General features: G+C 40.2%; 1 protein-coding gene across 1 annotated transcript in view; it reads left to right on the forward strand.

Annotated features, from left to right (window-relative positions):
* LOC142940068 (uncharacterized) overlaps nt 1-19,127 on the forward strand; it is a 31,279-nt gene that overhangs the window by 8,498 nt on the left and 3,654 nt on the right. Inside the window, 22 exon segments of the mRNA XM_076082955.1 lie at nt 2,033-2,058; nt 2,393-2,454; nt 2,638-2,986; nt 3,101-3,337; nt 4,812-5,156; nt 5,279-5,506; nt 6,202-6,462; nt 7,801-7,882; nt 7,992-8,052; nt 8,792-8,979; nt 10,226-10,359; nt 11,380-11,736; nt 11,851-12,078; nt 12,346-12,600; nt 12,807-13,067; nt 13,279-13,533; nt 13,691-14,049; nt 14,052-14,508; nt 15,144-15,234; nt 15,345-15,405; nt 16,407-16,573; nt 16,740-19,019. Coding sequence (XP_075939070.1) covers nt 2,033-2,058; nt 2,393-2,454; nt 2,638-2,986; nt 3,101-3,337; nt 4,812-5,156; nt 5,279-5,506; nt 6,202-6,462; nt 7,801-7,882; nt 7,992-8,052; nt 8,792-8,979; nt 10,226-10,359; nt 11,380-11,736; nt 11,851-12,078; nt 12,346-12,600; nt 12,807-13,067; nt 13,279-13,533; nt 13,691-14,049; nt 14,052-14,508; nt 15,144-15,234; nt 15,345-15,405; nt 16,407-16,573; nt 16,740-16,824 — 4,549 coding nt within the window. The 3' untranslated portion in view covers nt 16,825-19,019.

The raw sequence follows: 19,127 nt of genomic DNA on the forward strand, positions 1-19,127 counted from the left end.
TATTATATTATATTATATTATATTATGTTGTTTTATATTATATTATATTATGTTATGTTATATTATATTATACTATATTATAGTATATTATGTTATATTATATTATATTATATTATATTATGTTATATTATATTATATTATAGTATATTATATTATATTATATTATGTTACATTATATTATAGTATGTTATATTATATTATATTATGTTATGTTATATTATATTATATTATATTATAGTATATTATATTATATTATAGTATATTATATTATATTATATTATATTATATTATATTGTAATTATGACAGTCCAGGAGTGACGACTTTTTCGGGAAAAGAAGATAAAAAGTGAGTTTCGTGCCACCAAGAGATTCTGAAGTGGTAAAAACTGCAAAGCGCTGATATGAAAGTCATTCCAACGTAAAGACATCTTCATGTTCACTTTAAAGCAGAGTGCATGATGGGATCACAGAGAGGCAGTTCAGACCTCACAGTTCAAAGTGAGACCTTGAAAGGCTGTAAGATTTCTCAGCGTGATTAAATCTCACCTGAGGTCTCTGACACATTGAATGTGAATGACAGTCAGCAGCTTGTTGTTGCTGCTGCTCTGCTGTTGGAGGGGAACATGTGTTTGATGATCTAGTTGTAGTTTCCAACTGTTGCCACTAGATATTAGTAAAGAGTTATATTTCACTGATAACAGAGAATGTACATTCATGTGTTTATAATATATCTCCTCCACGTTCTGCTTCTTCCCTCTTTTCTTTTTTATATCAGTTTTATCACCAACTGGTTTTATTGGGAGTCAAATATCAGTATTATTAAACTCATTTAGTGAATTATTTCTATTTCCTCACCTGCTCATTACACTCATCTACATGCTTCTGTTTTATATTTCTCTATTTGTATTTATATGTATTTAGATTTTACATGAATGTTTTGTCTTGCTTGAATAAAATACATAATAGTAGTTCTACTAAAAAGAGCTGACGTGTCGGTTTTTGCACTAATTTCATTCAAATAAGTTCTTCCTCTGTTTCTCTTTCCTCTTCGTCGTCCGTCTCTTGTGCTGCTGTTACATGTGAATGTCTCTCTGGGGATCAATGGAGTCTTATCTTCAGCCTGATTTTGTACCATCGATTCTTTTCAAACCACCTTTTTTCTGCCTTTCACCAGTATTTTAATACTTCAAATACTCAGATAGATACTCAGCATTATTTCTCAGACCCTAGACGGTGACCACACTGAAGAACAGATCTCTTAAGATGCTCTTTTCATGTGTTAGTGTGGTGTTGTGAACTAGTTTCTCACAGTGAGAAGTTTAATCTGCTGGCTCCTGCATGTTAATAACCTAAAGAGGAAGGAAGTTCGGTGTATTTTTAAATAACTTGACTTCAGTCTTCTGCTTTCAGACGACAGATATCTCATCAAGACAGCACCCTTCCTTCCGCATGAAGTGTTTCTGATGTGACTCCTTTACTACAGATGTAGCTTCTTCACCTGCAGACGTGTTTCATTGACTCTGAAGTCTCTCAGAGAATCCAGAGGAGCAGCTATGAGTTTAACAGCAGCAGCGAGTGGATTCCTCGTCCTCCTCCTCACTCTACCAGGTTCTGTATTTCTACATTCACGTCGTAGGATATTTACACAGAGTGAACGTCTCATTCAGTCGTTCTCTGGTCACCGTGTTGTGACCTGTGAAGTGATGCAGTGCCTGTTCTTAACACTCTGCACGTCTTCAGATGTCTCTGCAACACAACACAGAGACGTGTTCTACGTGACGTCTCCACTGTAACCTCTTCACATTCTCATGATCATGTTACTGCACTTTTTAGAACGTTTTCAACTGAGATCATGTCCAGTTTTTACACATTGTGCGTCATATGTTAGTACGTTTAAGTAAAGTAAAGGAAGGACAGCTTTACTTGGGTTTGATCTGTTCAAACTAACCTTTGATGGAGTGAACCACGCTCTGAGCACTAATGAAGTGAGGCAATACTCTCAGATATTTGTCTTCTTCCTCTTTTGTCAAAGTGGAATTGCCCAAACTGTCGTTGGTGGTAAGAGTGCATCAAACGTATACATTCATGGTCAGAGGCTGAATCAATCTAATGCAGGGAATTAAGAGACGTGTGCAGATCAGACGTCAAGGTGTTCCTGGTGTTATGTGAGGGACGTGCTGCACACGGTTAAAGGATTTAGACATGTTACAGAAAATATGCACTTAATAAAAGACAAAGGAAATAAGAAAAATTAAGAGTTTTGGCAGCAAAAAGTGCAGTAAAAGTATTTTATTCTTGTTGAGTTGTAGTGAGAGACGCGCATGTTGTTGTGACTTTGTTGCAGTGAATCAGACTCTGTTGGTACCATGATCCTCTTTGTCTTAACTCTCAGGACGTTGGCAGAGCTTACGTCAGTCGTCCAATCTTGTTCCACGGAGAGCCAACCGTCTCCAGGTTCTTATTTCACCCGAGCCATTAAAATGAAATGAAAACCTGCAGACTGTCGGTTCTCAGTGACAAACGGTTTGACTCTGGATGTAGATTTGAAAAGCAGTTTGGTTCAGTTCTAGAAAGACAGATGAGTAAAAGAAAGTCTGATCTCTGATGTCATGAATCTTCTGTGTTACAGTGATTTAGGGTGAGGATGACTGGAGAGTGACTTACACTCCTACTGAGGTCTGTGCTGTAAAAGGATCAACAGTGACAATACGCTGCAGCTACACACACCCATACACATTAAATGGCCTTGATGCAAAAGCTGTGGAAACATTTTGGTTCACTAAAACAAGTAATGATGTTTATGTGGATCTGAGAACAGACCCGGAGTATTCAGGTCGTGTGGAGTCTCACTGTGAAAACAAAGTCTGCACTCTGACGATCAGAGACCTGAGAGAGAGCGACTCAGCTGAGTACAAGTTCAGGTTCACAACAAACCAACCAGATGGGAAATATACTGGTTCACCTGGAGTCTCTCTTTCCGTCACAGGTAACATTTTCATCTGAACATTTAATATTTTAGTTTTCAACGTCTTTTGAACTTCTTGTGTGTTTATATGTGTGTGTATAGATGAAGACGTCTGTTCCTTATTCACATATTCAGATCTCCAGGTCCATGTGAGCAGATTAATAGTCTACAGGTGGTCTGATAACTGGGCAGAGGTGAAGTGTCAGAGCAGCTGTCTTCCACCTGGTCATCCTCACTACGTCTGGTACAAGAAAAGACAGAACACAAACATCCGGACACAAACTTCTATTTCGTATTCAGACTACTTTTATCCTGCAGACATCGTTTCCTGTGCTGTTGGAGGATATGAGGCCTTCAGCTCTCCTTCAGTGTGTGAGTTTACTGACAGTCTGCATTTCATTCTTTATGATTTGGTGGGTTGGACATTGTTGACTCCCAGACATCATAAATAGTATAATTATATTCATAAAGCGTTACTAACTTACCTTTGTACCGTTCTCTGTCTTTGCTCTGGTTATCAGCTATGCTTCTCCAAGTTGTAGCTTTTTAATGAACCTCAGCTTTTGACTTCAGCATGGAATAATGTACAAACAAATTTAAAATTGGGAATATTTATATTTGTTCATGAATTCAAGGGCATCATAAAGAATGTGGTGGCCACTGTGTTTAACAGCTGTTTTATTGTGAAGGTATCATGTTGTTTATGTGTGTGGCTGCTACCATGACTCGCTTGTAAATGAGATTTTTGTCTTAATAGGATTTCCTCATAAAATAGAGGTTAAAAAGCAACAACTTTTAAGACATAACTTAAAGGAGGAGACCAAACAAAAACCTGTCTTTAGCCCAGGAGACCTCTGATCGTGTCCCGTGTAACACGAGAAGTCAACGTAGATTTATTTGTCACATATCTTCTGTACTTAAGTGACGTCACTTTCATAGTTATTTTAAGCCAAACCGCAATATTTTTATAAACCTAACTCAGTAGTTTTGTTGCCTGAACTTAATTAAGTTGTTTGCTGCGAAGATGGAACTTTATTTTGAAAAGCTTGTGTGCATGTTACGTTTTGCTGGACTTTTGTAGAAAAATGAGGAGTTGGTCATGAGATGTACAAACTGTTCTGGATATATGGAATGATGATGCTCCTCCATTCTCGCATGTCAACACGTGGCTAACGTTGTGAATTTAAACAAAAACACTAGTTTATGCAACTAACCAACTGGTTGTGGTTTGTGTTAAAAAATATTTCTGTAAAGTGAAACTTAACATTGTGAACACAAACACCACGTTGTTGGTTTCCAACACATTTTCACCAAACTCGCTTCGTCAGCACTCCTAAGCTTCAAACTATGAGCCTCTAAAAACCCCTCTAGTGTCAGTTTTGTGCGCGTCAGCGTCTCAATTTACACTCGCTGCATGCATCGTACCTTTTCAAAATAAACTTTCATCTTTACCGGCAGTTTAAGTTCAGGAAAAGAGTGTTGACGTTAACTTCGCTGAATAACAACTCACGTGACTGATGAGTAACAAATGAGTCACGTGACTAAGGACAAAAACTCAAGTGACTAAATATCAACGAATACTTTGAGTTTCATATGGGACATGAACAGAGGTCTCCTGGATGAAAGTCCTGTGTTTATTTGACCCACCTCCCTGTGAGGACTTTCTTTCTCTTTAGACTCCCTTTCTCTCCCTTACTTATTATCATGTGGATCGGTTTACTTTGTAGTTGCTTGAACACCTGGTACGTTTCATACAGCGTTGGTATTTGATGCGCTGGGAATGAGAGTGTGTCCTCTGATGTTGTACTGACTCTGACTGTGGTTCTTGATGTGCTCTGTGTTTCAGTGATACAGAGTCAGAGTGAATGGGGAGTGACTTACACTCCTACTGAGGTCTGTGCCTTTACAGGATCAAAAGTTAACATGCGCTGCAGGTACACGTACCCATCCACGACTAACTCAGGAGTTCAGAACACATTCTGGTTCAAAACGAATAGTGGTGAACCTGTGGATCTGACAAAAGACTCTCAGTATTCAAGACGCGTGCAGCACACATGTGATCACAACAACTGCACTCTAACAATCAGAGACCTGAGAAAGAGCGACTCAGCTGATTACAAGTTCAGGTTCACAACAAACCAACCACATGGGAAATATACTGGTTCACCTGGAGTCACTCTGTCCGTCACAGGTAACATTTGCTTTTCAAATGTTTGATAAGAAACATTACTATCAGCTTGTGTTTTTCTTTCCTCTCTCTTTGTGTGTGTCGATAGTGGATTCTAAATGAACGTCTCTGTTGGTTAATCACAGATCCACAGCTCCAGATAAATGTGAGGAGATCAACACTGAATTCTACCTGGACAGAGCTGACATGTCAGTCTAAGTGTCAGCTGCCTGAAGATGTGTCTTACATCTGGTACCAGAATGGAGAGAAAAGGAAGGAAGAAAAAGTTTATTTTCATCCACACCCACTAAATCCTGCAGACAACTATTCTTGTGCCATAAAAGGACACGAGATGTTCTCCTCTCCTTCAGTGTGTGAGTTTCCCCCAAACATGTTTCAGCTCTTACACATCTTTAGTTCCTCTTTAACATGAACATTCATCTTCAGTCCTTCAAGACCTTGTTTTATTACCTCCACACAAATATGAATGTGGGATAGTTTTACCCAGAAAAATAGGAAATGATGTTACTCTACTGCTAGAAGTGCAGAAAACGCCATCAGAAACAGACTCTTAAAAATCCTTTTGACCACAGTTAAACAGGAATGGTTCCTACATGAAACTTCTCACAACAAGGTCTGTGGATTAACTTGAGTAACCGGGTCATGATTTCTGGAAAGAGACATTGCTGTTTAATTTTTCATATGTATTTGTTGTCACTTGAGCATAACAAGCCGAGTGGCATTTAGTTCCATTATATTGAAGAGGAGACAGACATCTAAACGTACGAAATCTCCAACACGATGCAACTCACACCAAAACAATCTAGATGAATAGATAGAACTACAGGGAAAAGGAAATATGTATTTTTAATTTGGGGTTGAACTTTAACTTTAAATTGAAGCTCCTGAATCAGCACTCTGGACAGCGGCAACAGTCAATTATTAAAATTCTTTAATGTCTTCCTGAATAAATAGTTCTCTTGAACATACAAACTATTAACAAATTAAACTGACTGTTTTATCATAACATTCTCATCTTAAAGTTAATGTTTATTCAAATCTCCTCCAGATGCTCCAAAGCTTCCCTCTGTGTCAGTGAGTCCCTCTGCTGAGATAGTGGAGGGCAGTTCAGTGACTCTGACCTGTAGCAGTGATGCTAACCCAGCAGCTAACTACACCTGGTACAAGGAGGATGAAGACTCACCAAAATCATCAGGACAGATCTTCAACATCACTGACTTCAGAGCTGAACACAGTGGGAGTTATTCCTGTGAAGCCCAGAACAACATAGGACGTAGTAACTCCTCCTTACATCTGACTGTTGTAGCAGGTGATATGTAGCATTCAGTCACACACATTCAGCATCAGAAGTCATAAAGCATAATGTGATGTAATGCGTCGTCCACATGTATCAAAACTTTACTTGTGTTACTCTTCAATTTTAGGTGAAAATAACCACTTTGTCCAGGTTGGTCTCATCCAGCATTCTTAGCAATACCTACGAAAAACATGTGGCATAATTCATAGATATCCCACAAAATAATTTTGTATGAATCCACATAATCGTGAACAAGGAAGTATAAAGACCGCTAAAGCCAGGAGACCGCTGTCCGTTCCTCATGTGAATCGAGAAGTCAATGTTGATGTTTTGGTCACGTAACTTGCGTACGTCAGTATTGTTAATTCCGTGGTTATTTTAACCCAAACGATGATCTTTTCCAAAACCTAGCCAAGTAGATTTGTTGCATAAACCAAACTAAGTTTCCTGGGAAGACGGAAGTTCATTCTGAAAAAGACATATGCACGTAAAGAGCAGAAATAAACACGTGTTGCTGAATTTTGTAGGAAACAGCACAAAAAATGAGTAACTTTTCGTGAGATCTCCTACAAACCGTTGTATGAGGATACGTTGCGTGGTCGTAGAGCTAACATAGAACTAGAGTTTAACCTCAGATCAAAGAAGAACAGTGAAGATTTCATCTCTCATCATGTTTTCACTGTGTTACATATTTCTGGTCTCATAGGGATTTAATCATCTTGTTCACATTCTCTCACTCAGAGCCAGAGCTTTTGTCTATTGTTGAACTTACACCAAGCTCATCTAATGTGGCCTGAGTCTTCTGTGTTGTCATCTCTCCTATTCATAATACCTGAGACCAGAATATCAAGTTACAGCCCAGGTCTGTGAAGTGCCCGATTACTGTGATGTTTGGGAGCATTCGACTGTTTGCAGATGATGTTGTCCTTTAGCTTCATTAGACTTTGACCACCAGTGTGTCTAAAGCTCCTGAAGCTTCAGTAATGCAGGCCTTTGTATTTAATGTTTGGTTTAGCTCTGTGGAATATCTCTCTGAATAGTGACCGCTTACTCTCCAACCTTCATAACTCAGATGAGAAAAGCTCTGACGTACTAATCGACTGTTGAACTCAAGGGGGCGTAATGAGAAAACAGCCCCTCCACCACCTCTCCTATATTAACACACAAACTTGATGGAAATGACAAGTTAATCAGCTGATAAGACCATAATTACATTCATTTAACTCCATGGATGTAATATGCACACATGCATTGTTTGGTCATATATCACTCTATGGGACCAATGGGCCTCAAACATGCTGTAACACCTCAATGAACAGTTTGTGTTTTCTTTTGATCACCATTTCTCAGGATCTTGGAAATATGCAGCTGCTGGAACAATGGCTGTTGTTCTCCTGGCTGTCATATCCCTCTCTGTCTTCCTGTGGATTAGGTGAGCACTTCTGTTTCACTGAGTCTTTGTTTGTCAAATCATTCAAAGTCAGTTTGTCATAACGAAAAACATTCAATCATTTATTTGTATTAATAATTCTTCCAAACAGAAAGAAGGGGGCTTCCAGGGACTCGTCTGAGCCTGAAGAGAGACCGGACAACAGGGAACAGGTGAGAATAGTTACGTATATTATTCTACTAAAGAAAACATATTCCATTCAAACTGCTGAGTCAACCCGATCTCATGTGAAGGCTTATATTAGCACAACATTTAAACGGCTTTTCACGTTTCACTTTGCTCGACGTCGTTCGCAGGAAACTGTCGCGATTATGTTTAGTCAACAAAACCACTTAGTAGGGTTCAGGAATAAACATCGTGGTTGGGCTTAAAATAACTATATGAACTAAGTTAAATACGTACGTAAACAATGTTACGTAAGTACGGAAAACATGTCACAAACGTCACTTAAGTTACTTTAAAAAACCGAAGACAACGGTCTCAAACACCGGTCTTCTGGTTGAGAGAGCTGTCTTGATTTGACCCGTTTACCATGAACGGTCTCTCATGATATACGATATGATACGATATACTTATTGTCCAAATGCTGCACACATGATATGACACATAACATATTGTCTTATCATGATAGCTGCCTCCAGAGTAATTTAAAAAGAAACAGACAGACAAAGCAACGTGTACTGAAGCACATTACAACCACACATAACCTCTGTTTTTAAAGGTGCTGTATAAATAAAGTTATTATTATTATAGTTATTATACCATCGTTCTGATTCCATGTTAATATAATACAGCTGCTGTCCTTGTTGCAGTCCTCTGCATGAACACACTATTCCAAAAAAAGACCTCCTCGTGTAATATGTGTAGCTGAAAGTAACTCTGCCTCTGCAGGATCTACCTGATCGGGGACAGCAGGAGGAGCAGGAGGAGCAGGAGGAGCTTCAGTACGCCAGCGTCCACTTCTCCAACAAGCGGGCAGATCCTCTCTACTCCAGCATCAAACCAGCTCAGGCCCTCAGACACACGGAGCAGCAAGACGTGGCTGAATACGCCGCCGTCCAGTTCAACAGTGCCCCGAGGTGAGCAGCTCCTCACACAGGAACATCATCCTCTCTTCATATGAGGCGACTTTGATATCACTGGTGATGAAAAGTATGTTATTTCATATTATATATCTTTAGAATCACCTTTTATTTTTATTCTCAGAATCAGAGGTGGAGAGGATCCAGCTGCCCTGTACAGCACCGTCAACAAAACCTGATGAGCACAGAGTCTACACATATAAATATACATATTATAGTATGTTATATTATATTATAGGACATTACATTTTATTATATTATATTGTAATTAAGACCTTGAAAGGCTGTAAGATTTCTCAGCGTGATTAAATCTCACCTGAGGTCTCTGACACATTGAATGTGAATGACAGTCAGCAGCTTGTTGTTGCTGCTGCTCTGCTGTTGGAGGGGAACATGTGTTTGATGATCTAGTTGTAGTTTCCAACTGTTGCCACTAGATATTAGTAAAGAGTTATATTTCACTGATAACAGAGAATGTACATTCATGTGTTTATAATATATCTCCTCCACGTTCTGCTTCTTCCCTCTTTTCTTTTTTATATCAGTTTTATCACCAACTGGTTTTATTGGGAGTCAAATATCAGTATTATTAAACTCATTTAGTGAATTATTTCTATTTCCTCACCTGCTCATTACACTCATCTACATGCTTCTGTTTTATATTTCTCTATTTGTATTTATATGTATTTAGATTTTACATGAATGTTTTGTCTTGCTTGAATAAAATACATAATAGTAGTTCTACTAAAAAGAGCTGACGTGTCGGTTTTTGCACTAATTTCATTCAAATAAGTTCTTCCTCTGTTTCTCTTTCCTCTTCGTCGTCCGTCTCTTGTGCTGCTGTTACATGTGAATGTCTCTCTGGGGATCAATGGAGTCTTATCTTCAGCCTGTTTTTGTACCATCGATTCTTTTCAAACCACCTTTTTTCTGCCTTTCACCAGTATTTTAATACTTCAAATACTCAGATAGATACTCAGCATTATTTCTCAGACCCTAGACGGTGACCACACTGAAGAACAGATCTCTTAAGATGCTCTTTTCATGTGTTAGTGTGGTGTTGTGAACTAGTTTCCCACGGTGAGAAGTTTAATCTGCTGGCTCATGCATGTTAATAACCTAAAGAGGAAGGAAGTTCGGTGTATTTCTAATAACTTGACTTCAGTCTTCTGCTTTCAGACGACAGATATCTCATCAAGACAGCACCCTTCCTTCCGCATGAAGTGTTTCTGATGTGACTCCTTTACTACAGATGTAGCTTCTTCACCTGCAGACGTGTTTCATTGACTCTGAAGTCTCTCAGAGAATCCAGAGGAGCAGCTATGAGTTTAACAGCAGCAGCGAGTGGATTCCTCGTCCTCCTCCTCACTCTACCAGGTTCTGTATTTCTACATTCACGTCGTAGGATATTTACACAGAGTGAACGTCTCATTCAGTCGTTCTCTGGTCACCGTGTTGTGACCTGTGAAGTGATGCAGTGCCTGTTCTTAACACTCTGCACGTCTTCAGATGTCTCTGCAACACAACACAGAGACGTGTTCTACGTGACGTCTCCACTGTAACCTCTTCACATTCTCATGATCATGTTACTGCACTTTTTAGAACGTTTTCAACTGAGATCATGTCCAGTTTTTACACATCGTACGTCATATGTTAGTACGTTTAAGTAAAGTAAAGGAAGGACAGCTTTACTTGGGTTTGATCTGTTCAAACTAACCTTTGATGGAGTGAACCACGCTCTGAGCACTAATGAAGTGAGGCAATACTCTCAGATATTTGTCTTCTTCCTCTTTTGTCAAAGTGGAATTGCCCAAACTGTCGTTGGTGGTAAGAGTGCATCAAACGTATACATTCATGGTCAGAGGCTGAATCAATCTAATGCAGGGAATTAAGAGACGTGTGCAGATCAGACGTCAAGGTGTTCCTGGTGTTATGTGAGGGACGTGCTGCACACGGTTAAAGGATTTAGACATGTTACAGAAAATATGCACTTAATAAAAGAAAATGGAAATAAAAAAAATAAAGAGTTTTGGCACCAAAAAGTGTAGTAAAAGTATTTATTCTTGTTGAGTTGTAGTGAGAGACGCGTATGTTGTTGTGACTTTGTTGCAGTGAATCAGACTCTGTTGGTACCATGATCCTCTTTGTCTTAACTCTCAGGACGTTGGCAGAGCTTACGTCAGTCGTCCAATCTTGTTCCACGGAGAGCCAACCGTCTCCAGGTTCTTATTTCACCCGAGTCATTAAAATGAAATGAAAACCTGCAGACTGTCGGTTCTCAGTGACAAACGGTTTGACTCTGGATGTAGATTTGAAAAGCAGTTTGGTTCAGTTCTAGAAAGACAGATGAGTAAAAGAAAGTCTGATCTCTGATGTCATGAATCTTCTGTGTTACAGTGATTCAGGGTCAGGATGTCTGGAGAGTGACTTACACTCCTACTGAGGTCTGTGCTGTAAAAGGATCAACAGTGACAATACGCTGCAGCTACACACACCCATACACAAGACAATTCCTTAATGCAAAAGTTGTGGAAACACTTTGGTTCACTAAAGTGAGTAATGATGTTTATGTGGATCTGAGAACAGACCCGGAGTATTCAGGTCGTGTGGAGTCTCACTGTGTAAACAAAGTCTGCACTCTGACGATCAGAGACCTGAGAGAGAGCGACTCAGCTGAGTACAAGTTCAGGTTCACAACAAACCAACCAGGTGGGAAATATACTGGTTCACCTGGAGTCACTCTGTCCGTCACAGGTAACATTTTCATCTGAACATTTAGTATTTTAGTTTTCAACGTCTTTTGAACGTCTTGTGTGTTTATATGTGTGTGTATAGATGAAGACGTCTGTTCCTTATTCACATATTCAGATCTCCAGGTCCATGTGAGCAGATTAATAGTCTACGAGTCTTATAACTCGGCAGAGATGAAGTGTCAGAGCAGATGTCTTCCACCTGGTCATCCTCACTACGTCTGGTACAAGAATAGAGACAATATTTGGGGACAAAGGTCTATTTCGTATTCAGACTACTTTTATCCTGCAGACATCGTTTCCTGTGCTGTTGGAGGATATGAGGCCTTCCGCTCTCCTTCAGTGTGTGAGTTTACTGACAGTCTGCATTTCATTCTTTATGATTTGGTGGGTTGGACATTATTGACTCTCAGACATCGTTAGTATATTATTATTCATAAAGCGTTATGTACCTCACTTACATATAAGTTAACTTACATATGTACCGTTCTCTGTCTTTACTCTGGTAGTTACCAGCTATGCTTCTCCAACTTGTAGCTTTTTAATGAACCCCATGTTTTATCATAACATTGTCATCTTAAAGTTGATTTATGTTTATTCTTTTCTCCTCCAGATGGTCCAAAGCTTCCCTCTGTGTCAGTGAGTCCCTCTGCTGAGATAGTGGAGGGCAGTTCAGTGATTCTGACCTGTAGCAGTGATGCTAACCCAGCAGCTAACTACACCTGGTACAAGGAGAACCACACTCCTCTCAGTAAAGAACCTCAGCTTGTCTTCAGCTCCATCCAGTCCTCTGACTCTGGACAGTATTACTGTAGAGCTGAGAACCAGCTGGGGAGGAGGTCTAGATACAGCTATGTTCATGTGAAATGTGAGTAAAATACAGGTAATAAGCAACAGACGCATTCAATCTGTCAAATAGTTTGCTCTTTATTAAAAGAACACTACACATGAAGTAGAATTTAATGTTCAACAAGAAACCTACAAACTGGTCTGGCCAGTTAGTTTTTATGAAGCCTCTGGTGTCTAAATAAAGATGCTATTGATCAACTTATAATAATCTATATTCATTTATAGATGCTCCAAAGATTCCCTCTGTGTCAGTGAGTCCCTCTGCTGAGATAGTGGAGGGCAGTTCAGTGACTCTGAGCTGTAGCAGTGATGCTAACCCAGCAGCTAAATACACCTGGTACAAGGAGAACCAAACACGTCCTCATGGAGAAGGAGGTATCTATTGTTTCACCTCCATCAGCTCTGAGGACAGAGGGATCTACTACTGCAAGGCACATAATCCACATGGAGAGATCAACTCTACGTCTCTGTCAGTAGATGTTCAGTGTGAGTACAAAACATTATCACATCTGGTGTCCCGTGTTTTGACAATCACCAGAGTGATCTGAAATTAGTGTTGACTGTGATCTATTTGCTTAAGTTGACAGACAAGATACATGCCCTTAAGCCAAAATGCAACGTGTGACAACACCATGTTACATTTAATACGTATCACCAACTAATGTGAAATATGAGTCTCTCTCTAAATCTCCTCCAGATGGTCCAAAGCTTCCCTCTGTGTCAGTGAGTCCCTCTGCTGAGATAGTGGAGGGCAGTTCAGTGACTCTGACCTGTAGCAGTGATGCTAACCCAGCAGCTAACTACATCTGGTACAAGGAGAACCACACTCCTCTCAGTAAAGAACCTCAGCTTGTCTTCAGCTCCATCCAGTCCTCTGACTCTGGACAGTATTACTGTAGAGCTGAGAACCAGCTGGGGAGGACGTCTAGATACATCAATGTTGATGTGAAATGTGAGTAAAATCTCTCATTTAAAAAGGAACATACATTGGTCAGTTCCCAGGAAAAGGGGTTTCTCCTCTGTTTCATATGCCGTACTTATACAACATGTAGCATTTATGCAACTTGCAGTTTAATTATTTTTATTTCTATTTATTTATGCATGTCCAGATGCTCCAAAGCTTCCCTCTGTGTCAGTGAGTCCCTCTGCTGAGATAGTGGAGGGCAGTTCAGTGATTCTGACCTGTAGCAGTGATGCTAACCCAGCAGCTAACTACACCTGGTACAAGGAGAACCAAACACTGCTTCAGGGTCCAGTTGGTGTTCATCGTTTCACCTCCATCAGCTCTGAGGACAGAGGGATCTACTACTGCAAGTCTGAGAATAAACATGGAGAGATCAACTCTACGTCTCTCGTATTAGATGTCCAGTGTGAGTACAAAACATCAGCACATCTGTTGTCCTGGTGGCCCAGCAGTGAGGGACATGTTCCATGTAGACACACCTGGTTCACATGTTATTTACTTGGAACAGAACTTTAATTGACAATCTCCAGAGAAGTGATGTGAAGTTAATGTTGTGTAGACAGACGATAGCTCTAAAAGGTTTTTGTTCACAAATGACATGCCCTTTATCCAAAATGCAACATGTGACAAAGACATGTTGTGATTTAATACATACATCAACATCTAATGTGAATGTCTTGAGTATCTCTTTATCTCCTCCAGATGCTCCAAAGCTTCCCGCTGTGTCAGTGAGTCCCTCTGCTGAGATAGTGGAGGGCAGTTCAGTGACTCTGACCTGTAGCAGTGATGCTAACCCAGCAGCTAGCTACACCTGGTACAAGGAGGATGAAGACTCACCAAAAGCATCAGGACAGATCTTCATCATCACTGACTTCAGAGCTGAACACAGTGGGAATTATTCCTGTGAAGCCCAGAACATGAGAGGACGTAGTAACTCCACCTTACATGTGATGGTTGTTGCAGGTGAGTTTTTTAATTTTCTTACACATCAGACGTCTTAAACCACCAAACGATGGACCGAGGGTGGAGGTAATAGGTTTACCAGCCTCTGCGAGTTGAACCCTGTGAGACTCTTTGAGTTTTGGTATTGTCAACGACTAGACCGTGGTACATACTGACAATAGATCTAAATCTGTAAAGTCAAAACTATTTTTAAGCAGTCTTTAATTGCTGAAATCTCAGAACATGGAGACATCATTCAAAAGATGTCAGCTGGGTAAGATATCATAGCAGTCAAACATTCAGACACAATTTACACAAACCCCAAGATCTGCCAAATGTATTCATAAGAAAAAGCAGAAGCTACTTCTTCAGTAATTACTCATACTTTCCTTTTTTAACATCTTTCACAGTTCACAGGCTGACTTCCTGGTTTCACGTTGACCCACCATACTCACACAGTTTTCCTGCACAATTAATGAATTATTTGTGATTGAGCACCTCAAGTTTTAGCTCAAATATAAATTGGTTTATATCTACCAATGAAATTCATCACAAGCCATAAAAACAGAGGCCAGAACTGCAAAGAGTAGTCAAAGTGAGAATGCTTCACAATGTCTGAAAAATTAAGCCAGATCACTTTTTTTATTTTTACACAGTTTACCAAGAAGCATCGACATCAGCAGTCATTGGAACAACCTCTGCTGTTTTCCTGGCCATCATAGGGCTCTCTGTCTTCCTACTGATAAGGTGAGTCCTCTCTCTTTACCAAAACATTGAACATTTAATACTTACAAATCAGTTTTACATGATACTCTAAATTATGAACTTCTTTGTTTTTGATTAATTCTCTAAACCAGAAAAAAGAGAGCCGCCAGGCAGTCATCCGAGCCTGTAGAGGGTCCACACAACAGGCAACAGGTGAGCAAATTTAAATTCAATACAATCCAGTGTGAATGTCTGTGAAACACTGCTTCTTCAGTTTCAGCCGGAGACGTTTGAGAACGTGACGTGTTATTCCTTGATTTGTCACGCTCCTATCACGTGACCATCTTCTGTAGGAAAACAAACAACATTTTAAAAATGACTTTTGGCAGGGTGGATGTAGCTTTAGTCACTCATTATCAGAAAGTGTTAAAACCAGGCGGCAACTTCCAGTTCTGCAGAGTAAAGCCAAAGTGCTTTAAAGCTGCATTCTCTCTAGTGTCCACCAGGGGGCGACTCCTCTGGTGGATAGAAGTCTATGAGAAAATGACTCTCTCTTGATTTATTACCTCAGTGAACATTGTAAACATGAGTTTATGGTCTCAATCTCTAGTTTCAAGTCTTCTTCAATACAGCATGATGTTCATTTAGTACATGATGGTCCATTTAGAGTCAAACAGACCATAAAGCAGGGGATGCTTTAGGGCGGGGCTACACGGTGATTGACAGGTTGCCAGAGCCACATATGGCGTCTGTACGTCACTCCTCCACAGTCCAAATTTTGTAACTTCCGTTCATCGGTTCCAAAAAAGCAAAGATGGCGACAGCCGTGTTCCAAGATGGCGATGGTGAAATCGCCGAACTCGAGGCTTCATAACGGAAGTCCACAAACCAAAGGGTGACGTCATGATGACTACGGCCGCTTCTTACATACAGTCTCTGGTTTAATCCCCCCTGACTGAGAGGCAGTCCATGTAGCTCTAATGCCACCCTTCTTCACAGAAATCAATCCTGTTATGAGCCTCCTCTTCTATCTGGTGGACATGGCTGTGGAGAAGGGCTTGTGGGCTATCTTGCTTAGCCTGCTGCCATCACGGCTGGGACGTGGTTAAGTTAAGGACAACAGCGGGATGAATAGATCAAGAAGTTGTATTTCCAAAGGTTCTACCAAAGTCATTACACATGTAAAATGTAAAAAAGCTATTTTGTCTTTGCAGCGTCAACCCAATGAGGCGGTGGAACGGGATGCTATTCACTACGCCAGTATCCACTTTGCCAACCAGACAGACCCGGTCTACTCCAACCTCAGACCAGCTCGACTCCGCGTATACGAGGAAGTCGAGTACGCTGCTGTCAAATTCAAGAGTGCCAGCGCTTCTCCGAGGTGATCTCTTCATCCTCACTAAAACCTCAAAATCACATGCATTTTGTAGAATTGATGGTTGAATTTGAACACTTTCACTGCTTGTTTACCTTTTTGCTCTCACTGTGAGACTTTGTATCGGTTTGTACTATATCTCCAGCATTCCTGATTTGTCTCTTCTTCTCAGAACTAGAAGTCGGGAGACTGTGGAGGATCCAGCTGAACTGTACAGTACGGTCAACAAACCTGCTGAACACAACAGGAATCGCTAGGCTTTCGTTTGCCACTGCATGGCTAAAGGGATGGCAAAGTTAGTCGGTCGGTTCTCCACTTTGGCCCAGACGGAACTCAATGGATTGCCTTTAAATTTAGTATTGACATTCATGGTCATCAGAGGATGATTCCTACAGACTTTGAAGATTCCCGGACTTTAAGTCCAGCGCCAAAACAGGGCGTCATTTGAGTTTCTTAGTTCACATGGTTCTCCAAGGATAAATCCGTCTGATGTTGGTGATTCCTCGACATCTGATATATCACAACTACTATGGGATGGATTGTCATAAATGAGTCACAGCCATGTCCCTCACAGGATACATCATAATGACTGGCTTTAGTTGATCTAGTTGTAGTGCTGCCACTAGATTTTAGTCAAGAGTCATGCTTTACTGATAGACAACCATTTCCAAAATCATGGAAGCTCATTTTTCGTTTGTGTAAATAGTCTTTTTAACCACGTGTGTATACAGTTCCATTATAAAAGATCAGGTTTTATTTTTACTTATTTCTAAATATGATACGATTACAGCTCATTATCATGCTTCCTTTTTTTTTTATACTGCATGTGTCAACCTGAAATAAAAACAGTGGAGTCAAAAAGCTGCAGTGATGAAAGTCAAGTCTTTGTCAAGAAAGCGTTACAGTTGGAGCACAGGAAGGGCAGACGGCAGCGCAGAGACCGCTGCTACAGTCATTGTGAGTCAGGGATGGAAAGTGACCACAACCACAGCCCTGCTCACCACTGTGGTGCTCCTGTCTGTGCTGCAGATAGTGTCTGCCTGTTTACATGGAGTTCTGTATTGCTTTTTCAAATTACACTTTCTCCTTGACTTATAATATTCAAAATAAACAGCCATGTACTGTACATATTTAAGTCATAAAACTAATAAATTGTCAAATGACTTTTTGCAGACGTTATTAATGCATTGAAGCGATGTTTCAAATGTTCTGTTGTCTCTTCCGGAACTTAAAGTTAAAGTTAAATTTTGGCCATTTACTGGCATCTGGTTGAAGAGGAAGGACGCCTGGTGTATTTTGAAGCCTACTTAATGCCCACAGGGGACCGATGCGGTTCAAGAGCACTTCCTTCTTTATTGAAAGTAGTTGATGTGACTAATCTGCAAACTTGTGCGCAATAATCTTCTTGTTTGTTTTCACTGAAGCCACACAGCAAAGAGAGGAGCAGCTATGAATGTCGTCTTCCTTCTTTCCATGCCAGGTACTGCAAATCCACATTTACATTATGAGGCATTTAGCAGAGCAGCAGTTTTAAATGGAAAATATTCTGAATAAATCCCCAAACTACCTATTTTCAAATCTGTGCATGTTTTCTGTATCATCACATATTCAGACCAAGTGGTTTTATTGTGGTGATAAGTGATGACCTCAGAGCTATCGCTCCTATTTGTAAAAATGATTAGTTTGCCCATTAAACACAACATTATTTTAAACAATTAAAATCTGGTGAAATGTGGTGGAGGAGAATTAGCATGAAAAGAAAAGACTAAAGAAACAGAATGACTGGAGGGAGACTTTCACTCCTCCTGACATCTGTGCGTTAAAAGGATCAACAGTGGAAACACATCTGAATAAAGCCCCGCTGTTACAGTCGGACATTTCTGGGGAAGATCATTTCCCCTTTCTCAGTTCAAGCATCCACATCGGCCTCCTTTGACTCAGCAGACAGCTTCTCTTGTGCTCTTAAAGGGCGCGAGGATTCCCCCTCTCCTTCAGTGTGTGAGTTTACTGTATATTCCTCCCCAAACCGGTCTGTCTGATGACTGTAAGTGTTTTAAATATGAATGCTCACACTTCCTCTTTCTATATTAACACATTCTCTGGGGGCATTGAGCCCTGCAGGATCACTTCTGCTGCCAGCGCCTCAACAAGCTGCTGTGTACCACTGAGGAGAAAGATGGAGTCAGCAGCTCTGTTTGAAGATTGTTTTATCTTTCAGGTGTTGGTGGTCAACACTGCCACAGAGTGACGTACGCTGACAGAAGCATCTGGGCCTTCAAAGGCTCGTCAGCGGACATTTACTGTGTTCAGCACTTATGAATCTATCGCATCTAGATTCTGCTTCAGTTCTGATCATCAGCAGAGGCGGTATCTCACACCACCTGAGGACCTGAGTGAAGACTACTACTTTTTAAGACTTTTATTGACATATTATACTTTTTTTAGACCTACGGTAATATGATTTTTTAATGATTTCTTCATCATACTATATACTTTGTCTTTTTCATGACTTTTTGCGACATACTATACAATGAATATTCAACATTCTATAGTATAACTG

This window comes from Anarhichas minor, unplaced genomic scaffold (genome assembly GCF_050575085.1).
Source record: "Anarhichas minor isolate MPS153535 unplaced genomic scaffold, ASM5057508v1 ptg000114l, whole genome shotgun sequence".
NCBI classification, from domain to species: Eukaryota; Metazoa; Chordata; class Actinopteri; order Perciformes; family Anarhichadidae; genus Anarhichas; species Anarhichas minor.